General features: G+C 38.7%; 1 protein-coding gene across 6 annotated transcripts in view; it reads left to right on the top strand.

Moving 5' to 3' along the window:
- NCKAP5 (NCK associated protein 5) overlaps positions 1-18,566 on the top strand; it is a 1,099,478-nt gene that overhangs the window by 865,073 nt on the left and 215,839 nt on the right. For all 6 annotated transcript variants that reach the window (XM_065931416.1, XM_065931421.1, XM_065931418.1 and 3 more), the window contains 2 exons: positions 6,205-6,273; positions 15,393-15,431. In XM_065931416.1, the coding sequence (XP_065787488.1) occupies positions 6,205-6,273; positions 15,393-15,431 (108 nt within the window). The remainder of the gene's footprint in view (positions 1-6,204; positions 6,274-15,392; positions 15,432-18,566) is intronic.

Genomic DNA, 18,566 nt, shown 5'->3' with positions numbered 1-18,566 from the left:
GAGTGTTTTGCTTATGTTCTCCTCTAGGAGTTTTATAGTTTCTGGTCTTACATGTAGATCTTTAGTCCATTTTGAGTTTATTTTAGTGTATGATGTTAGAAAGTGTTCTAGTTTCATGCTTTTACAAGTGAATGACCAGTTTTCCCAGCACCACTTGTTAAAAGAGGTTGTCTTTTTTCCATTGTATATTCTTGCCTCCTTTGTTGAAGATAATGTGTCCATAGGTACGTGGATTTATCTGTGGGCTTTCTATTTTGTTCTGTTGATCTATATTTCTGTCTTTGTGTACCATACTGTCTTGATGATTGTGGCTTTATAGTAGAGCCTGAAGTCAGGCAGGTTGATTCCTCCAGTTTCATTCTTCTTTCTCAAGATTGCTTTGGCTATTCGAGGTTTTTTGTATTTCCATACAAATTGTGAAATTATTTGTTCTAGTTCTGTGAAAAATACCGTTGGTAGCTTGATAGGGATTGCATTGAATCTATAGATTGCTTTGGGTAGTATAGCCATTTTGACAATATTGATTCTTCCAATCCATGAACATGGTATATTTCTCCATCTGTTTGTGTCCTCTTTGATTTCTTTCATCAGTGTTTTATAGTTTTCTACGTATAGGTCTTTTGTTTCTTTAGGTAGATACACTCCTAAGTATTTTATTCTTTTTGTTGCAGTGGTGAATGGTATTGTTTCCTTAATTTCTCTTTCTGTTTTTTCATTGTTAGTATATAGGAATGCAAGGGATTTCTGTGTGTTAATTTTATATCCTGCAACTTTACCATATTCATTGACAGGTCAATATCACTGATGAACATAGATGCAAAAATCCTTAACAAAATTCTAGCAAACAGAATCTAACAACATATTAAAAAAATCATACATCATGACCAAGTGGGCTTTATCCCTAAGGATTCTTCAATATCTGCAAATCAATCAATGTAATACACCACATTAACAAATTGAAAGATAAAAACCATATGCTTATCTCAATAGATACAGAAAAAGCCTTTGACAAAATTCAACATCCATTTATGATAAAAACTCTCCAGAAAGCAAGAATAGAAGGAACATGCCTCAACTTAATAAAAGCTGTATATGACAAACCCACAGAAAACATTATCCTCAATGGTGAAAAATTGAAAGCATTTCCCCTAAAATCAGGAACACGACAAGGGTGCCCACGCTCACCACTGCTATTCAACATAGTTTTGGAAGTATTGGCCACATCTATCAGGGCAGAAAAAGAAATAAAAGGAATCCAGATAGGAAAAGAAGAAGTAAAACTCTCACTGTTTGCAGACGACATGATCCTCTACATAGAAAACCCTAAAGACTCTTCCAGAAAATTACTAGAGCTAATCAATGAATATAGTAAAGTTGCAGGATGTAAAATTAAAACACAGAAATCCCTTGCATTCCTATACACTAACAATGAGAAAACAGAAAGAGAAATTAAGGAAACAATACCATTCACCATTGCAACAAAAAGAATGAAATACTTAGGAGTATATCTACCTAAAGAAATAAAAATACATTTTAAAATTAAGAACATAACCACACTAAAGTGGAAGGGGTGGGGAAGAGCCAGTCTAGTATCTTTTCAGTTCATTTGCTCAGTCGTGTCTGACTCTTTGTGACCCCATGGACTAGAGTACACCAGGTTTCCCAGTCCACCATCAACTCTCAGACCTTGCTCAAACTCATGTCCATTGAGTCGGTGATGCCATCCAGCCATCTCATCCCCTGTCGTCCCCTTCTCCTCCTGCCTTCAGCCTTTCCCAGCATTGGGGTCTTTTCCAGTGAGTCAGTTCTTTGCATCAGGTGGCCAAAGTATTGGAGTTTCAGCTTCAGCATCAGTCCTTCCAGTGAATATTCAGGACTGATCTTCTTTAGGATTGATTGGTTGGATCTCCTTGCAGTCCAAGGGTCTCTCCAGAGTCTTCTCCAACACCACAGTTCAAGAGCATCAATTCTTTGGTGCTCAGCTCTCTTTATAGTTCAACTCTCACATCCATACATGACTACTGGAAAAATCATAGCTTTGACTAGATGGACCTTTATCGGAAAAGGAATATCTCTGCTTTTTGATATGCTGTCTAAGTTGGTCATAGCTTTTCTTCCAAGGAACAAGCATCTTTTAATTTCATGGCTGCAGTCACCATCTGCAGTGATTTGGAGCACAAGAAAATAAAGTCTCTTACTGTTTCCATTGTTTTCCCATCTATTTGCCATGAAGTGATGGGACTGGATGCCATGATCTTTGTTTTTTGAATGTTGAGTTTTAAGTCAGCTTTTTCACTCTCTTCTTTCCCTTTCATCAAGAGGCTCTTTAGTTCTTCTTCACTTTCGTCATATGGATGGTGTCATCTGCATATATGGGTTTATTGATATTTCTCCTGGCAATCTTGATTCCAGCTTGTGCTTCATGCAGCCCAGCATTTCACATGATGTACTCTACATATGAAGTTAAATAAGTAGGGTGACAATATACAGCCTTGACTTACTCCTTTCCCAAATTGGAACTAGTCCATTGTTCCATGTCTGGTTCTAACTGTTGCTTCTTGATCTGCATACAAATTTCTCAGAAGGCAGGTAAGATTGCCTGGTATTACCTTCTCTTTAAGAATTTTCCACAGTTTGTTGTGATCCGTACAGTCAAAGGCTTTGGCGTAGTCAATAAAGCAGAAGTAGATGTTTTCTGGAACTCTGTTGCTTTTTCCATGATCCAATGGATGTTGGAATTTGATCTCTGGTTCCTCTGCCTTTTCTAAATCCAGCTTAAACATCTGGATGTTGACAGTTCATGTACTGTTGAAGCCTGGCTTGGAAAATTTTGAGCGTTACTTTGCTGGCATGTGAGATGAGTGCAATTGTGCAGTAGCTTGAACATTCTTTGGCATTGCCTTTCTTTGGGATGGGAGTGAAGACTGACCTTTTCCAGTCCTGTGGCCACTGCTGAGTTTTCCAAATTTGCTGACATATTGAGTGCAGCACTTTCACAGCATCATCTTTTAGGATTTGAAATAGCTCAACTGGAATTTCATCACCTCTACTAGCTTTGTTCGTAGTGATGCTTCCTAAGACCCACTTGACTTCACACTCCAGGATATCTGGCTCTAGGTGAGTGATCACACCATCATGGTTATCTAGGTAGTGAAGATCTTTTTTGTATAGTTCTTCTGTGTATTGTTGCCACCTCTTCTTAATATTTTCTGCCTCTGCTAGGTCCATGCCATTTCTGTCCTTTATTGTGCCCATCTTTGCATGAAATGTTCCCTTGGTATCTCATTTTCTTAAAGAGATTTCTGGTATTTCCCTTTCTGTTGTTTTCCTCTATTTCTTTGCATTTTTCACTTAGGAAGGCTTTCTTAGCTCTCCGTTCTATTCTTTGGAACTCTGCATCCAGATGGGTATATCTTTTAGTATCTTTTAGACACTGAATTTTTTTACTAAATCCCTGCATTCTAAAGGGAAAAGAAATTATGAATTCTTCTTGGTACTGATTTTTATTAAATTTTTTTTTGGCGTGTCATTGCTTTATAATGTTGTTTCTTGCTGTACCGCAAAGAGAATCAGTCATATGTATACATACATCCCCTCTTTTTTGCATTTCCTTCCTATTTAGGTCACCACACAGCACTGAGTAGAGTTTCCTGTGCTATATAGCAGGTTCTCATTGGTTATTTATTTTATATATATACAGAGTGGACTACCGTCTGTGGGGTCGCACAGAGTCGGACACGACTGAAGCGACTTAGCAGCAGCAGCAGCAGTAGTGTATATATGTCAGTATTATGTTTTGTAGTGTGACTATTTTGCACACACTGTGGGATTGAAGAAATGAGTTAATATAATGATGTCAGCAGCCCATACCCTCTAAAAAATGAAGATACAAATATGAGAAGGGAAGAACAAGCAGAAAGTGTGTGTGTGTGTGTGTGTTTGTGTGTGTGTGTGTCTAGGACGAGAGGGTGGGGAAGAGGAAGAGAAAGAAGAAGAAATCCTTCCACTGAAAGGAACTAAAAGCAAGGATTCCTCAGTGGTAATTGGCACGCATTAATATCCAGATTTTAGTTTCCAAATATCATTGCCCTACTAAAAATAAGCAGGTTTCCTATGAGAAATGGCTGATTTCAGGGATGGGACAACAGACAAGCAAAAGGGATATGGAATATTTCCATTTGCCAAAAAACCAAGAACATGTCTTAAAAATGAAGGGGATATGTTAAAGGGCACAGCTTAAAGAGAGTCACCTTCCCAAAACTGAGAAAATTTGAGCATCAACATAAATACCTAAAGACTTATAACCCTCTGAATAATAAAAGAATCCATTTATTCATACTGATAAATAAATAGGAAAAACATTTCCTTATAATATCATGCAAACTCATAAATGTAGGTAGAAAAATGGTAGAAATCATCATTCTCAGCCAAAATAATTATTGATTCAGGCAGGATTCATTGATGGTTACTAAAACAAGTAGATAAAAGTTTGATGTGGGATAGGCGTTTTCAGTCCCAAGTACCTACCCCCAGTTTACTTATTAATTAAAAATAGAAAGATAGTAAATTTATCATGGAGAGATTTGGTAGACCCCCCCCCTTAACCAAGTGATCAAAGTTAACATATCCAAATATGGGACAGATAGACATACAGGAGCCTGATATGATGCACTAAGAAAGATACAATATCATTTCTATTCCATTATTGCCAAGTTTACAGAAGGAAACTTGAAAGAAACCTAAATTAAGGGACATTCCACAATGTAATTGTCTGTTACTTTAAAAAAAAAAAATGGAAGGAAGGAATCATGAAAGACAGCTCTTCCAGATTACATTCTCTTGGATGAATAACAAACAGATGCAGTGCCTGATCCTGGATATGATTCTGGGTTGGAAAAAAGAATTGCCATAATGACATTATTGGGACAATGGATGAGTGGAATAAGGACTGTAGAACAGACTGTGCTGTGTTAATCAACAGTGCATTTCCTCATTTTGAAAACTATACTGATTGTCTTCATTATTGGAAAGTATATACAGAAGTAGTTAGGGATAAAGAGTTGCAGGAAAAAAAATTGAACGAGAAGAAAATGATACAGAAAATCTGGCAAAATAGGTGAATCTGAGAAAAGGGTATATGGCAGTTCATCTATTCTTGAACATCATCTGCAAGTTTGAAATTACTTCCAAATAAAAAGTTTTTTTAAAGTCTGGTGGAAAGAATCTAAATAGAAAATGTGGATCTATGTATCAATACCTCCTAAAAATCATACCATGGTTTTGAAAAAAATGATTCTGAGATCTATATCCCCATTTCTAAATGTCAAGGAGGGCTGTCATGAAGGGGAGAGAAGCAAGGTTGCCTTAGGGGTTTGAGACAGTGGATATGGCAGCCGTGGGACAGGTTAACTTGCACAGTTTAGGATTCAGGCCAGGGTCAGCAGTGGCGGGAGTGAAGACAGGTCACCAGACGCAGAGGGCAGTTCTCATGCCACCACTCCATGCTTCTTCCAAAACCTAATGTGTTTACGCTGAATAGTTTTTGTTTCCTTGTTATTTTGCTAGTAACCTAGTAACCATATTCAACCTAGGATCCTGTACTACCTTATTTAGCTTTCAGGTACCTACAAGGCTCTGAGGAGCAGGAAAGCAGTACTTTTAAGAAGGCAAGGGGAGAGGGGAGGGACTCAAGTACAGTTCAGTTGAATTTCTTATTGTATTCTCATGTTCAGAAGTCATTGATTAACCAGGAAAACAGCATGTTTAGTCTGCATTTGGAATTGTGCTTTCATGAATTTACCTGAGATTCTCTTCTGTGACCTAAACAAATATCAGGTTATGAATCTATGACAGGTCTTAATGAAGTAGATTAAGGCATTTCTTCCATTTACATTTCCATAGAATGAAATAAACATTGTAATCTTTTTTACAGAACACTTTCACATCAGGCCATGATTTGATTTTCTACCTGTTCAGAATATCAAGTTTTTCATTTCTTTAAGCCCTAATGCCTTTTTGTGAGCGATAAGACAGAAGTCATCCCTGAGAGATTTATAATAGTACTTAGAACAAACTCATCAAAGATTCTTCTACAAGATTGTTTTGGATCCTGAGGAGATATATTTAGTAACTGTATTGAACAAGTTGTCACGTAACACAACATTTCATTGATTTATTTGTATTATTTTTGTGTCTTTACTGCAGGCAGAGAATTCAGCATTGGCTTTGGAAAATGAAAATCAAAGGGAACAGTATGAGAGATGTCTTGATGAGGTAAGGGGAATGGATAGGTTCTGGATAAGAGTCTGGACTATTTAGGATTCCTTGGTCAGATCTTAATATATGTCTATTACCAGTCCTGAACAAACATTAGCATTTAGTCCTTGAAAGGGAGGTTGTAAACGAGGAGTATGGGTAAGGAAGGTCAGTCCGTCCCCTCCCTCCCTCCCTACATCCTTATACAAGCGTCTACAAATTCCTTTTGGTTATTGTTTAATATTCTCGGGGCATAGGTTGGGAGATGCTTCACTGTGTGATAAATTCCTCCTGTCCAGCAAGTGTGATCCCAGCCTGTGAATGAGAAAAGCTGCCTCGGGGCATACTGCATCGTCTCCAATTGGATGCCATTTCTGAATAAAAGCAAAATCCTTGATAGAGTGGGTGGGGACGGTGTTCACAGTTGGCAGCCAGAGGGAAAATATCAGTCAGTAGATTGAAAACAAGCCAAGACAACAAAGGGAAGTGAGGAAGAAAATTTGAGCAGAATAGAAGGAGACAGAGCCACGAGCATGAGCCAACTTAAGAAATATGATTTGATGATAATGGAGAGGTGAAAGCAAAATGGCAGGTATCTCAGATTCCTGAGAAGGGAAGGAAAATTGAAAAGGATGCAGGGCTCTCATTTTCTTCTCAGTCATCCTCTCACACCTGGCAGGGATTGTACCATCCATCCTTCTGGTATCACCTAGCCAGGACTTGCCAGTGACCTCCCTGACAAGCTCTTGTCTGGGATTGGTTGGTAACTGGAGTTATTCATTTAATGGGATGACTTTTCCAGTCATCTGCCCAATACCCTAGAACTTGCACATATCCTTCTAGAAGATTCAGTTTAATAGTTGTTATGATAGAACTGACAGAGATTTCAAGAAAATTAGAAAAATTATATTCAGTCATGTTCCACTTCCTGAGCAATGGAAACTGGAAGTGTGTCTTCATTCTTTTTCTCCTCACTTGGCTTCCCTGGTGGCTCAGAGGTTAAAGCGTCTGCCTCCAATGCGGGAGACCTGGGTTCGATCCCTGGGTTGGGAAGATCCCCTGGAGAAGGAGATGGTAACCCACTCCAGTATTCTTGCCTGGAGAATCCAATGGATGGAGGAGCCTGGTAGGCTACAGTCCACGGGGTCTCAAAGAGTCGGACACGACTGCGCGACTTCACTATCAACTGTGAAACGTTTTCCAACAAATGCTCTTGTACTTCCTTACCTCTTCCCTCCCCACTGTCCATGAAGGTGATGGAGTAAATGACAAAGAACACATTTAAAAAGCCCAGTTGTGGCATGGGCACCTCTGCCATATGCTTCTCTTCTCCCTCGAAGTTAGAAATGGTGTTTCCTCTCAGAGTTCCATGTGTGCTTGATATTTTCCTATACCAGTGGTTCTTGTAATGTAATCCCTGAACTGGCAACATCAGCCTCATCTGGGAACTTGTTAGAAATACAAATTTTTTTAAATTTAATTTAAATTTTATTTTGGCTGTGCTGTGTTTTTGTTGCAGCATGTAGGCTTTCTCCAGCTGCAGCTCTGAGGCTTCTTTCTTGTTGTAGCCTAAGGGCTTCTCTTGTTTCAAGGCACGGACTCTAAGGGAAGCCCCAGAAATGCAAATTTTTAAGCCGAGCCATAGAGAATCAGAGACTCTGGGATTGGAGGTGGGCCTGGCTGTGATCTGTGTGTCAGCAAGATCTCTAGATGATCCTGTCGAACCCTGCAAACCGAGAGCCATCCTCATAAGACGCACCTCTTGCTTCACAGTCACTTGTTGAAGAACCTTCAAACAGTCCCTAGAAAATTGTTTAGTTATTTAATATTCTAATTGCCTCATATCTCCAGCCATATGGCGCTTTCCTGGTGGCTCAGATGGTAAGGAATCTTCCTGCAATGCAGGAGACCCAGCTTCGATCCCTGCGTCGGGAAGATCCCCCGGAGGAGGGCATGGCAATCTGCTCTAGTATTCTTGCCTGGAGAATCCCACAGACAGAGGAACCTAGTGGGCTGCAGCCCACAGGATCACAGTCGGACACACCTGAGTGACCAGCACTTTTCCAGCTATCTGTATTAGTTACTCAGGCAAAATGGTGTTTACAGTCCCTCTGCCCTGTCAAGACTTGAAAGGACTCAGAATAATTTTTACAATGTCCAGAGTTAAAAGAATCACTCAAATAAGTTGACATAAAAGGGGGAGTGATGACTCATGTCTAGTGAGGCCAGTTCAGCCCCTTTCATCTCTGTTCCCCAGGCTCTTGGTCCAATCAAAGCTGAGGGCAAGAAATTCTGAATAGATCCAGGGAACAAATACTGTATTTGGGTATTGATCAGCAAAGTGCTACCTTAACCTCCTGCACAGGAATTTCCAATGAGAATCCCTATTCAAAAGTCAAATTTATGTGAATCACACCGCATAAGCTTCATTTGTCACAGTTTCCCCATAAGTCATCCTTCCTCATCAGTCAAAAAACTCCCAGCATTTATTTATGGAAACTCGGGGTCTGTTTTCTATATGTCCCCTATGCCTGCATCCCAAAGGTTTCATTAGAATGTGACTGGCAAAACCGAAGTTTTCACCCACAGAATCATTTAGTATAAAGTTTCCACTGAAGACAGAATTTTCAGAGGGAGAATTTCTCCCTTCTTAATTGCAGAAATTAACTCTTGCCAAAGAGGTGATTTGTAACAAAGAACCACCTCTGAGCAGTACAAATGTTTTGTATTCATGAATCCTGGCCCCTGATTACACATGCCAGTTGTTTTGTAACTAATTGCAGGAAGGGAGACAATCCATTTCTATGCATTGCAAGAGAACACTCTCAAAGGGGTAGTTGAATGTAGTAATAATGCCAACTGGAAATTCTTTTCCAGGCTTTTTGTACTAATTAAACAAACTAACAAGGTAAGGCCTCATGTTAAGTTATTTCCTTGTTAGTTTCATAAAATATACACAGGTGGATAAAATGTAAATTTGAAGTGTTCTTCAATCCCTTTTGCACTGATTCTTATTTTCTGAGAAATGAAGAACATATTGAGGATTTGGGGAAAGCACTTGGGGGTCAGAGATTCCCTCTGATTCCCTAATAAAAGGGTGTGTTTACTCAGAAGGAACAGACATGCATCCATAGATACACACTCACACATACAAATATGTGCACACATTTTGTCACTTCACCATCATCTCTACTGCCACCCAAACCCTCATCTCCTCACCTTGCAATACAAAAGCAAAACCAAGGACCACTCTTGATTGTGAGGGAAGGGACTAGAGGTTTCCATGTTTGCATCTAGCTTATGTGTCCAGCTGTTTGACAGTTCACTGGCAAGCAGTGAAGTGTTTATTCTCAGTATCGCCTTGGCCAGTTCCTTTAAGACCAGCTTATTCCCAAGTAAAGAAGTATAATGACACATACAACTTCCTCAAACAAATGTCTTACATTTGGAGAGATTCAGCTGTGTCCTGCAAACCTTTGTAAGGTACAAACCTTGCCCAGGCTCTGGGATCTCAGGGTGCCCCCAGCCTGGCAGGATAAGTGAGGGAGATGGTTAATCCCAGAGGAAGGAGGTGAGGGAAACTCACAGAGGAAGTGGGCCACACTGGGGACTTGGACAACAGACAGCACAGTCACCAAAGGTCAGGAGGAATGGTGGGCAGGAGGTAAAGAGGGCAAAACTGAAAGGACATCTTTAGTAGAAAGAGCTGGAGCAGTTGAAGTCAGATCTAGAAAGGTGAGTGATTCTCACTCTTAGCAGCACATTGGACGTACTGCGGAGCTTTGAAAGAACAGCCGGCTGTCCCCAGAGATTCTGACCTGATTCTGCTCTAGATCAGAGCCTGAGTATTAGAATTTTTTAAAGCACTCCAGGGGTTTATAATATTCAGCCAAGATTAAGAACCACTACCCTTACGTGTCTGAATGTGTGTTTTAGAGAGCATTTTCAGAAAGCATCTGTTAGAGGATGAAAGCTCCGCTGAACTGGGTATGATGATAGAAGAGCCAGGTGAACCCATGCAGAAATTTAAAGTTATTTCCAATTCCCTAACAGGGTCTGAGCTAAAAATAAACCCTAGCCCAGTGTTTCTCAAATTGTTTCCCCAGACCCCTTCTGCATCACGACGAGGTGTCTCAATTGTTAAAAATTTGATTCTTAGACTTCACTCAGCTACTCTTAAACAAAATGAGGGGTGAGAGAACTGGCAATTTGAAGAAACTTGCCAGGTGAAGCCACCAAACACAGAAGTTGGAGAACCTGCCTCCCCATCAGGCCATTAGAGTTAGACCAGAGTTCATAGTCAGCCGGGTTACCAGAGTATTTGAGTTCTTCTTTGACTTTTCCACACTCTCTACTTCAGAGCACAAGGACAGGGAAAACCAGACCTCTGGGTGTAGTTCAGGAAAAAAGAAAAAAAAAGCATCAGAATTTCTTTTAAAGCAAGACTAACTAAAGGCATAAGTAGGTTAAGAATAGTTTTTACTTTTCTTTCTTATTCCTGTGGGATATGCCAAGACTGGATTGCTGAATCATCTACCGCATCTGGGACCTAAGTCATCTTTAAAATCAATGTCTTGACAAACAGATGAAACATGGTGTTGCTCATGGCTCTCACATGCTTCAAATGTCCATTTCATGTCTGTTTCATGAACGGATCATTAAATCAACAGATAATCCACTTCTTGTGCCTGCTCTAGACTCTGACCACCATTAGTAGTACTTTTGTTCTCATTAACAATATTTCTTCAATATGCAGCACAATCCTTGGCCCAGACTAGGTCACTCAGTGCATATGTGTTGAATAACTAAATGAACGAATGGAGATTATGAGCAGCAAATTAATTTCCAAATTAGTTTTTGCTGGAATTCCACATCAATATTTAGATGAATTTCTCCCACTCCCAGAATCTTACAGGATTTCTTTTTATAGAGTAAATAAATAATGTAGATGCTTAGTGATTTTTATTTATGCATGTATTTTACACACAAATACACACACACAGACTTCATCCCATTATAAATGAAAGGCCTTCTTCTCAAACCATCCTTCCTTAAATGCTTACCTGAAAATGCGTTTTACTTCCTGAGGTTTGAGTGACCAGATTCGGATTTAACATTTTTGTCAGGTATTTTTCATCAGGTCCTGTCCAAGGTGGTTTCTCTGATGATGTCTGTCATCTCATACTTTTTTCACAACAACTTCAGAGGCAGACGGTTCCCCTGCGTTACAGATGAGGAAAATTAGATTGCTCTCCCACCCCTGTGTATATCAGAGATTGGTCAACACAGGACAATGTTGGAACCCGGGTTTTTCTTGTGATTCTGCCACCAGTGCTCCTCGCACTTGCCCCCAGCTGTCTTCCTACAATAAACCAGGGTCAAAAGTAGAGAAAACTTCTCCAAAGCACAATTTCTAAAACATGTGCTTTTGTGACCAGTTTTTAAATTACCTGGCTGACATGGCAGTGGCTTTGCATGTAAAGCACATAAAAGGATGAAAGCGGGACAACCAGGCAGGAGGATGAGACTTTAAGCACGGTGTCCCCTGAGTTCCTCACTCGCGCACCTTCGACCCCATCTCCACTTGTCTTCTGGATGTGGTGAGCATGGGCTCCCTCTGGAGTGAACTCCCAGATGTGGCTTCTCATTCAGCCCCAGGGGCTGTTGTGCAATCAAGCAACAGACAGATCTGCATCCCCGATTCTGCTCCCTCTGCCCACCCACTCTGAGACCCCTCTGCACCTGACAGGGAAGAACAGAGATGCGTGTGGGTCAGAGATGAGCCAGGTGTCAGAGGAGCTGGCTTGTCGGAGAGAATTCTCAGGGAGAGGAAAGAAGTGATGTACCGCAGTGCCCACCCGTCCCTCTTCCTCTTCCTAGATGCGAAGGGGGAGCTTTCCACAAAGAGCCTAAGGGATATTGTCAAACAAGCCAGGGGCTTAAGGACCATCACCTTTGCTCACTGTGTCTCAGGTCCCTGTGACCCAGCTCAGCTGCTCGTTTTTTTGTTTTGTTTTGTTTTTCTTTCTTTGGAGAGGAAAGCTGTCAGCTGACACTGGAAGGTATTTGTTCTCATTAGCCGGGCCTGGCAGTGTGTGATTATTTGCAACCCCAGTGCTGAGGGCAGGATGCTATGATGAAGGCAGGGGCCCATTTCCAGGGATCATCTTGTGAGACTAGTAGAGGTTGCAGGCACAAACTCTGAACAATTGTTCTGTTCATGCATCTGGGAAGCCTAGCTGTTAAAAGTCCTAACAAAACCCAAGAAACTATCCTTACAGAGAGTACCAAGGAAAGCATTTGTATCACTTGCCTGCTTTTCTGCAAAGAACCTGTGAGCCCTTCCGGGTAAAGAACCCCATGTCAGTAGGTAAAGAAATAATGCATTTGTGTATCTTTGTTCAATTTTCGGGTAGAGCAAACAATTGTCCAAAATACATGCCAAAAGTAACTGTATCACAAATAGAGTCTGTAAGCCTATAGGGCAAACATACTTGGATTGCAAAGATATAGCATATTTACTCCTGCAGGCTTTTACAGATAAGATACTCATTTATGACTCCTGTTAAATCATGTAGAGAGCTATTTTATGTGACCACCATTCTACAGACTGGTTTAAGTGAAGGGCCAGTTCTGAGGAAGAAAAGAAAATATTGATATTAGGCAGTTTTATGAGAATGTAAATCAAATCCAAAGGTTGCTATACAAAAGAATTAAATTATTTATGGTATAAATTAAATTTGGTACATTGCTTCTGACTTAAGCAGCATGAATAGTTCAGTTCTTCTGTTTTTTGTGTTTTTTTTTTAATTTGCAAGAATAAAATAGATGTTATGTAGTTTGACTTTAAATTCTCATGAATTTGAATGAACATTTAAAAACTGAAAGATTTTCAAGATTATGCTATTGGTCAATTTGTGTGGACTGAGTAACATTTATCACTATTGTGATTGTGTATAAATAAAGTGATAAAAGAAAAAGAAACAGCCAGCATGAGTTACAGAAAGTGACTGATTTTAGTCTACAGTAATTCTTAGGTATCTTCTTTAACTTGGACTGGACTAAAAGAAATACCTAATACTTTTTCTTCAAAACTATAGTTAGTTTCAGTAAAAAGCCTTTCTTTTAAACTTAATGTCAGCAATGTAAATTTGAAAAGGATTCTGATAGGAAAAAAATTCCTTCTTGTACATATCAATTATATACGTAATCTGATTTTAGTCATTTACTACTTGTGGTGTGAATGTCTGCTAACCACAAATAGATGACAGCCTCTATTATAATTTTCAGTGAGGCTTACTGGTAGCCAACTGTCATTAAGGATATGCTATTTTGTCAATACTGAGTCAAGAAGCAAATTCCATGAAAACGTTTTTACCTTAATCTATTCCAGTATACTAAAAAGAGAAATGAGCATACACAATTTAGTATCAACAAAAATTTAATTTGTTATCAAGAGAAAGAGAAGATAGAAGTGTGGTCTTTAGTCTTTGGTTGAATGTGAGAATTAGCAAGATGATTACAAGTTTATCACACTTATAACTGTGTTCTTGCCTACCTCTTACCAGCTCTTTTCCTTTTGCCACCAAGAAACACAGCCCAGTCATAGATACTCTGCAAATTTATATTGGATAAGTGAAGGAAGAAATGAATGGACAGAAATATTTAGGATATTTAAATAGCCTGACTTGGTCTATAATGTTGTCAGTTTCAATTATCACACTAAATGTTTACCATATGTGTATGTACTGACTAAAAAATTCCATATAATTTGCCTATCTACCATAATTTTATCAATAGTAGCCACATGGATATATAACTTTAAGATTGTGGTAAAGTTTAATAAGTGACTGTCTGTTAAGTGTTTTTGAAATCTGCAGGTGAAAAAGAAATCTTAGTATAAATACATGTAGAAAGATGAATAGTTTTCTGGAGAAAATGCCAGATCCTTGAAATATGAGGGACATGTTATTGATTTTTCACATGGCCTTTAACTGGAATTGTGTCACATGCCCACTCCTAAGCCAGTCACTGAAAGGAAATGAAATTACCAACACCAAGATTCACCGCCTAGGGCCAAGAGGGGTCCAGCTTTTCCTACTGTCCCAAGCTGCCTGATACCTGAAGAAAATTAGAGTTCTAGTAATAAGTGGCAATTTTATTTAGTTGTATATTAGAAGAAACTCAACATAACAGTGGCTATTTTATTTCTACCTCATATATAAGTTCAGAAATAGAAAGTGCATTCCATACGTCATCAGGACAAGGCTCATTCTATTTTTCTGCACCCAAGTACTTAGTATGTGACTTTCATTTTCAAGATGGCTGCCAAAGCTCCAGCCATCACTTTCATATCCCAGCTAGGAAAATAAAGAATAAGGAATAAGGATGGGCTCTCTTTTTTTATGAGACTGCCTATCCGTAAGTCCAAGAAAATAAGACTGCCTGCAACTCATTGGGCCAGAATTTTGTCACAGAGTGACAAGGGAGGTTGGGAAATGCATTTGTATGTATCCAAGCAAAAGAATCAGGGGAAGAAGGGAAAAATAAAGAATACAGTAAGCAACTATCAGACTCTCTTATAGGTAGTAACGACAGAGGATAATACAAACAAAGATGTGGAGGAGGAAAGCAAAGCATATATGAGAGGCATATATATATGAAGGAGTTGCCCCTATTCTGCACTTTGCACCTACCTCTATTGCAAGTAATTTCAGGCAATGAAATAGTCAGACAGCAAAAGAATGGAAAGAAGAGGCAAAGGGCATTATAAATCAGCGGTGTAAAACTGTGTACAGATAATTAGGATCATGTTTTGTGCTATATCATTTTTTAGCCTTCTTAAAGTACTTTACATATGAAAGGATATAATTTTTCCAAATATGGAAATGTAAAAGTCAAGGTATGAATGATCTTTCCAGCCTAACCATCTTAATTAGCAACAAGGTCACCTTTGGAAAATGCAAAATATTACTTAGAAGGATAGGCTTATTATGAAAAGAATCAGATCCTCTAGAAGTAGAGGAGAGGACCAGAAGAGGAGCTCATTAGCTTTGGGAAACTTATTGGCAAATTAGAGTCTGTGCGTGTAAGGTCTCATTATTATAATCAGCAACTCTTTTCTTTATTTTTTAAAGGTAGCCAACCAGGTTGTGCAAGCTCTGCTCACTCAAAAGGTAGGTCACTTTCCAGCTTTATTATTTCCATAGTACTTAGTGAATAGATTGGAACTCACATTGTCAAACTAAAGGAAACTCTGACTGATAGCTGCAATACTTTTCCATTTATTCAGTTAAGTTAAAATTGTATGCGTTTTAGATGGCATATGAACATCAATGACCAATAGATTCATAAAATTTAAACTCTTGGGAAAGTAATAGAAAGCTTTTTGAAGATGAAAGATTTCCATGGGCCTACCTAGATGAGTAGCAAACCTATCATTTTTACTTAGTAAATGTAAACATTAAGTAAGTTGATGGATTCCTCTGGCCCCTATAAAATGAATAGCCTCTGATGGACAGCATTAACAGAGGCCTAAAATTCAGCAAGAGATCTTTGAGGTTAGGAAGATTATTTAACTTCTCTGGGCCTTAATTCCTCTTCTGTAAAATAGAGATAGCAGTGTCCACCTCCCAGAATTGCTGTGGTCACTCTATGAAAAGGAGCAGGAGGAGCTGTTCCCAGAGGAATAGCTTCGTGGTAAAAGATAAAGCAAATGCTGATACTGTATACTTGAAAGCTGCTGAGAGTAGATCGTAAGCCTTCTCTCCACAAATTTCCTTTTTTTAGAGAGAGAGTTGTGTAAGTTGGGGAAAAAACAAATGTTAGTCTCTGAGCATGAAATTTTTATACCTTCTCCTTTGTTGTCATCTTATTCTGCCTTCAGATCATGTTATTGGGGCAGAATGGGTAAATGCAGGTAGTTTGCCCAAGCTTAGCTAGTTTGGTGAATTTTATTGAACATTTTGCATCTCTTTCCATGATCTATCTGAGAGGCTGAATTCTGATTCCTTCTGATTTTGTTTATTCTGAGTTACTGCTCTGTGAAACAGAGATATCCTTTTAAAAGAAAATGTTGGAACATGTGACTTGTTCAGGCAGATGTGGCTTAGGAGAGCAAAATCACTTATGGCATTTTTATTTTTTTAATTGAAAACAATTTTAGTGGTTGGCTACTTCTCACAAATGTACTTAAATAAATATTATTTTAAATGTATGCTATAAAAGCATTATGATAACAGTTTTGCTAGACTTTCTCCCCCAACTACTGTCAAAATATCATGCTTCCTGGTACAAATGATTTTAACTGGTTCAGATTTTACATTAACATTGCATGAAGAGAGAGTTGAGTGCACTTGTTAGGTTAGAAGTAGATTCAATTGTGAATAACAAAAATCCGAAATAATGATGACTTAAATCAGCTAACATAAAATTAAATTACTTATTTGCTTCTTAGATCTAAATCTGCAGGTGGGGAGTACATAGCCAGCATGATGTCTTTGCTCCATAAAGTTCATAGGGTCGCAGGCATCATGATTTCTATCTTGTTATTCTGTGGGATGTGGCCTCCATTTCCACAGTTACCTCATGGTCCAAAATGACTGCTCTACCTCCAGCCATCACATTCATATTTTAGCCATTAGGAGGAAATGAAAGCCAAAGAAAAGGAGGAGGGTAAAAGACACACACCAGCTATCTTTTAAGAGAGACTTCTAAAAGCTTACATACCTCCCTATTTATATCTCCTTGAACAAACCTTAATTATACAACCACACTTAAGGAAGCTGACGATGGAGTCTTTCTTCTGGGTATGTGCCCAGGTGAAAAGTGAATGTCACCTGGTTGTAGGAGAAGGGGAGAAACAGATGTTGAAGGACAAATCATGATTTCTGTCACAGCATATTTGAATACTTTTTCTCTTTCAAAGGCTTTAACTTTTCAATTGCTCTCCTCCTGTTGGAAACTCAATTCTCATTTAATTACAGACGTTAGGAATGCCAGTGAGCGCTGTTGCAGCTCTATCTGTAACTGTTGAAAGACTTCTCATGCCTGTCTTTTTTAATGGTGCTTCCGAAAAGAGAAAAGAAAACCGTCTGGCCCAATATATAGGAAAATGGGACCTTTCAGGTCAGCCACAAAAAAATAGCTACACAAATTCAAGTAATAACTAGTAAACAGATAAATCTACCTTGGTACAGTTAAGCAGTAAGACACAAAAAGATGTGCTACTGTGAGATAGCATACCTCAGGGACGCTGTGAGCAGGAAAAGATGCCAGAGCTTTCAGAGATTCCAGAAGAATCATGTTCTGTAGAAACGTGCACCTCCCAGTTTTTATAGAGACTGTAAAATTGCTACAAAAAGACTAAGATTTCTTTTTAATTAAGAGCACAATATGGGAAGTGAGATGTACTCCAAAAGCAGATGAGAAACCTAATTCTAAAGAGTGATATAGCTGGTACAGAGTGAAAAGCAGAAATCTTGAGTGGATTATCTAAGTCACACACATAAACACACACACAAATCCTTGAGGTGAAATTATAGTCATAACCATACAGTTATGGAATATATCATTTGTTATGACACAAAAGCAAATCTCCCATGACTTCTGTTCCTCCCTCAGCAACCGAAAAAGTATTTTGCTGGCATACTGTGAATTGGCCCTGATAAGCATCTTGAAGTCACAGAGTGTATTTCCTTTCTAAGTACTGATAGGAAAAAAAAAATTATTTCTATAAATTTAGCAGTTTCTGTTAAATGTATTGATACATATCATGTCCTAGTAAAGTAATTCAGTTTATCTCAAAAATCTATGGTTCTCTTAAGAGAGCTGACTCTTCCTCCTTTAGATCAATAACATTAAAGTGACAATATTAAACACAGCTCAGTTCCAATTATGCCTCCAAATCATAGGTCCAAGCCTGTAAGTGCAATCAATAATCTGAGTCAAACTCATATTTTTGCCTGAAATACATTTTGTCTTCATTAAGACAATTACACACACTGAAATTTTAGCTGTTCTATGTTCTTTTTAAAATTTTTTTTTGCCACTAACACAAAATTGGAAGAAAGTCATTTTTCCCTCTAGTTATTTTACAGTATATCAACAACCTCAGTCTTATCTTCATGTTCTTTAAAATAACCAAATATTCATGGTATTTTTTAATTTTCCAACAAGAATTAAGGCTCTTATATGGCGAAATCTAGCAACACAGCCATCCAGATAGAAGCAGAACACAATTTTGTAGCTTTAAACTAAAAGAACTCCCAACTTCTATGTATTTCCTGTGTAGAAAGAACAGTTGGGCCATC

The sequence above is a fragment of the Muntiacus reevesi genome, chromosome 3 (assembly GCF_963930625.1).
Source record: "Muntiacus reevesi chromosome 3, mMunRee1.1, whole genome shotgun sequence".
Classification (NCBI taxonomy): Eukaryota; Metazoa; Chordata; class Mammalia; order Artiodactyla; family Cervidae; genus Muntiacus; species Muntiacus reevesi.
This window is presented reverse-complemented; position numbering and strand designations above follow the sequence as displayed.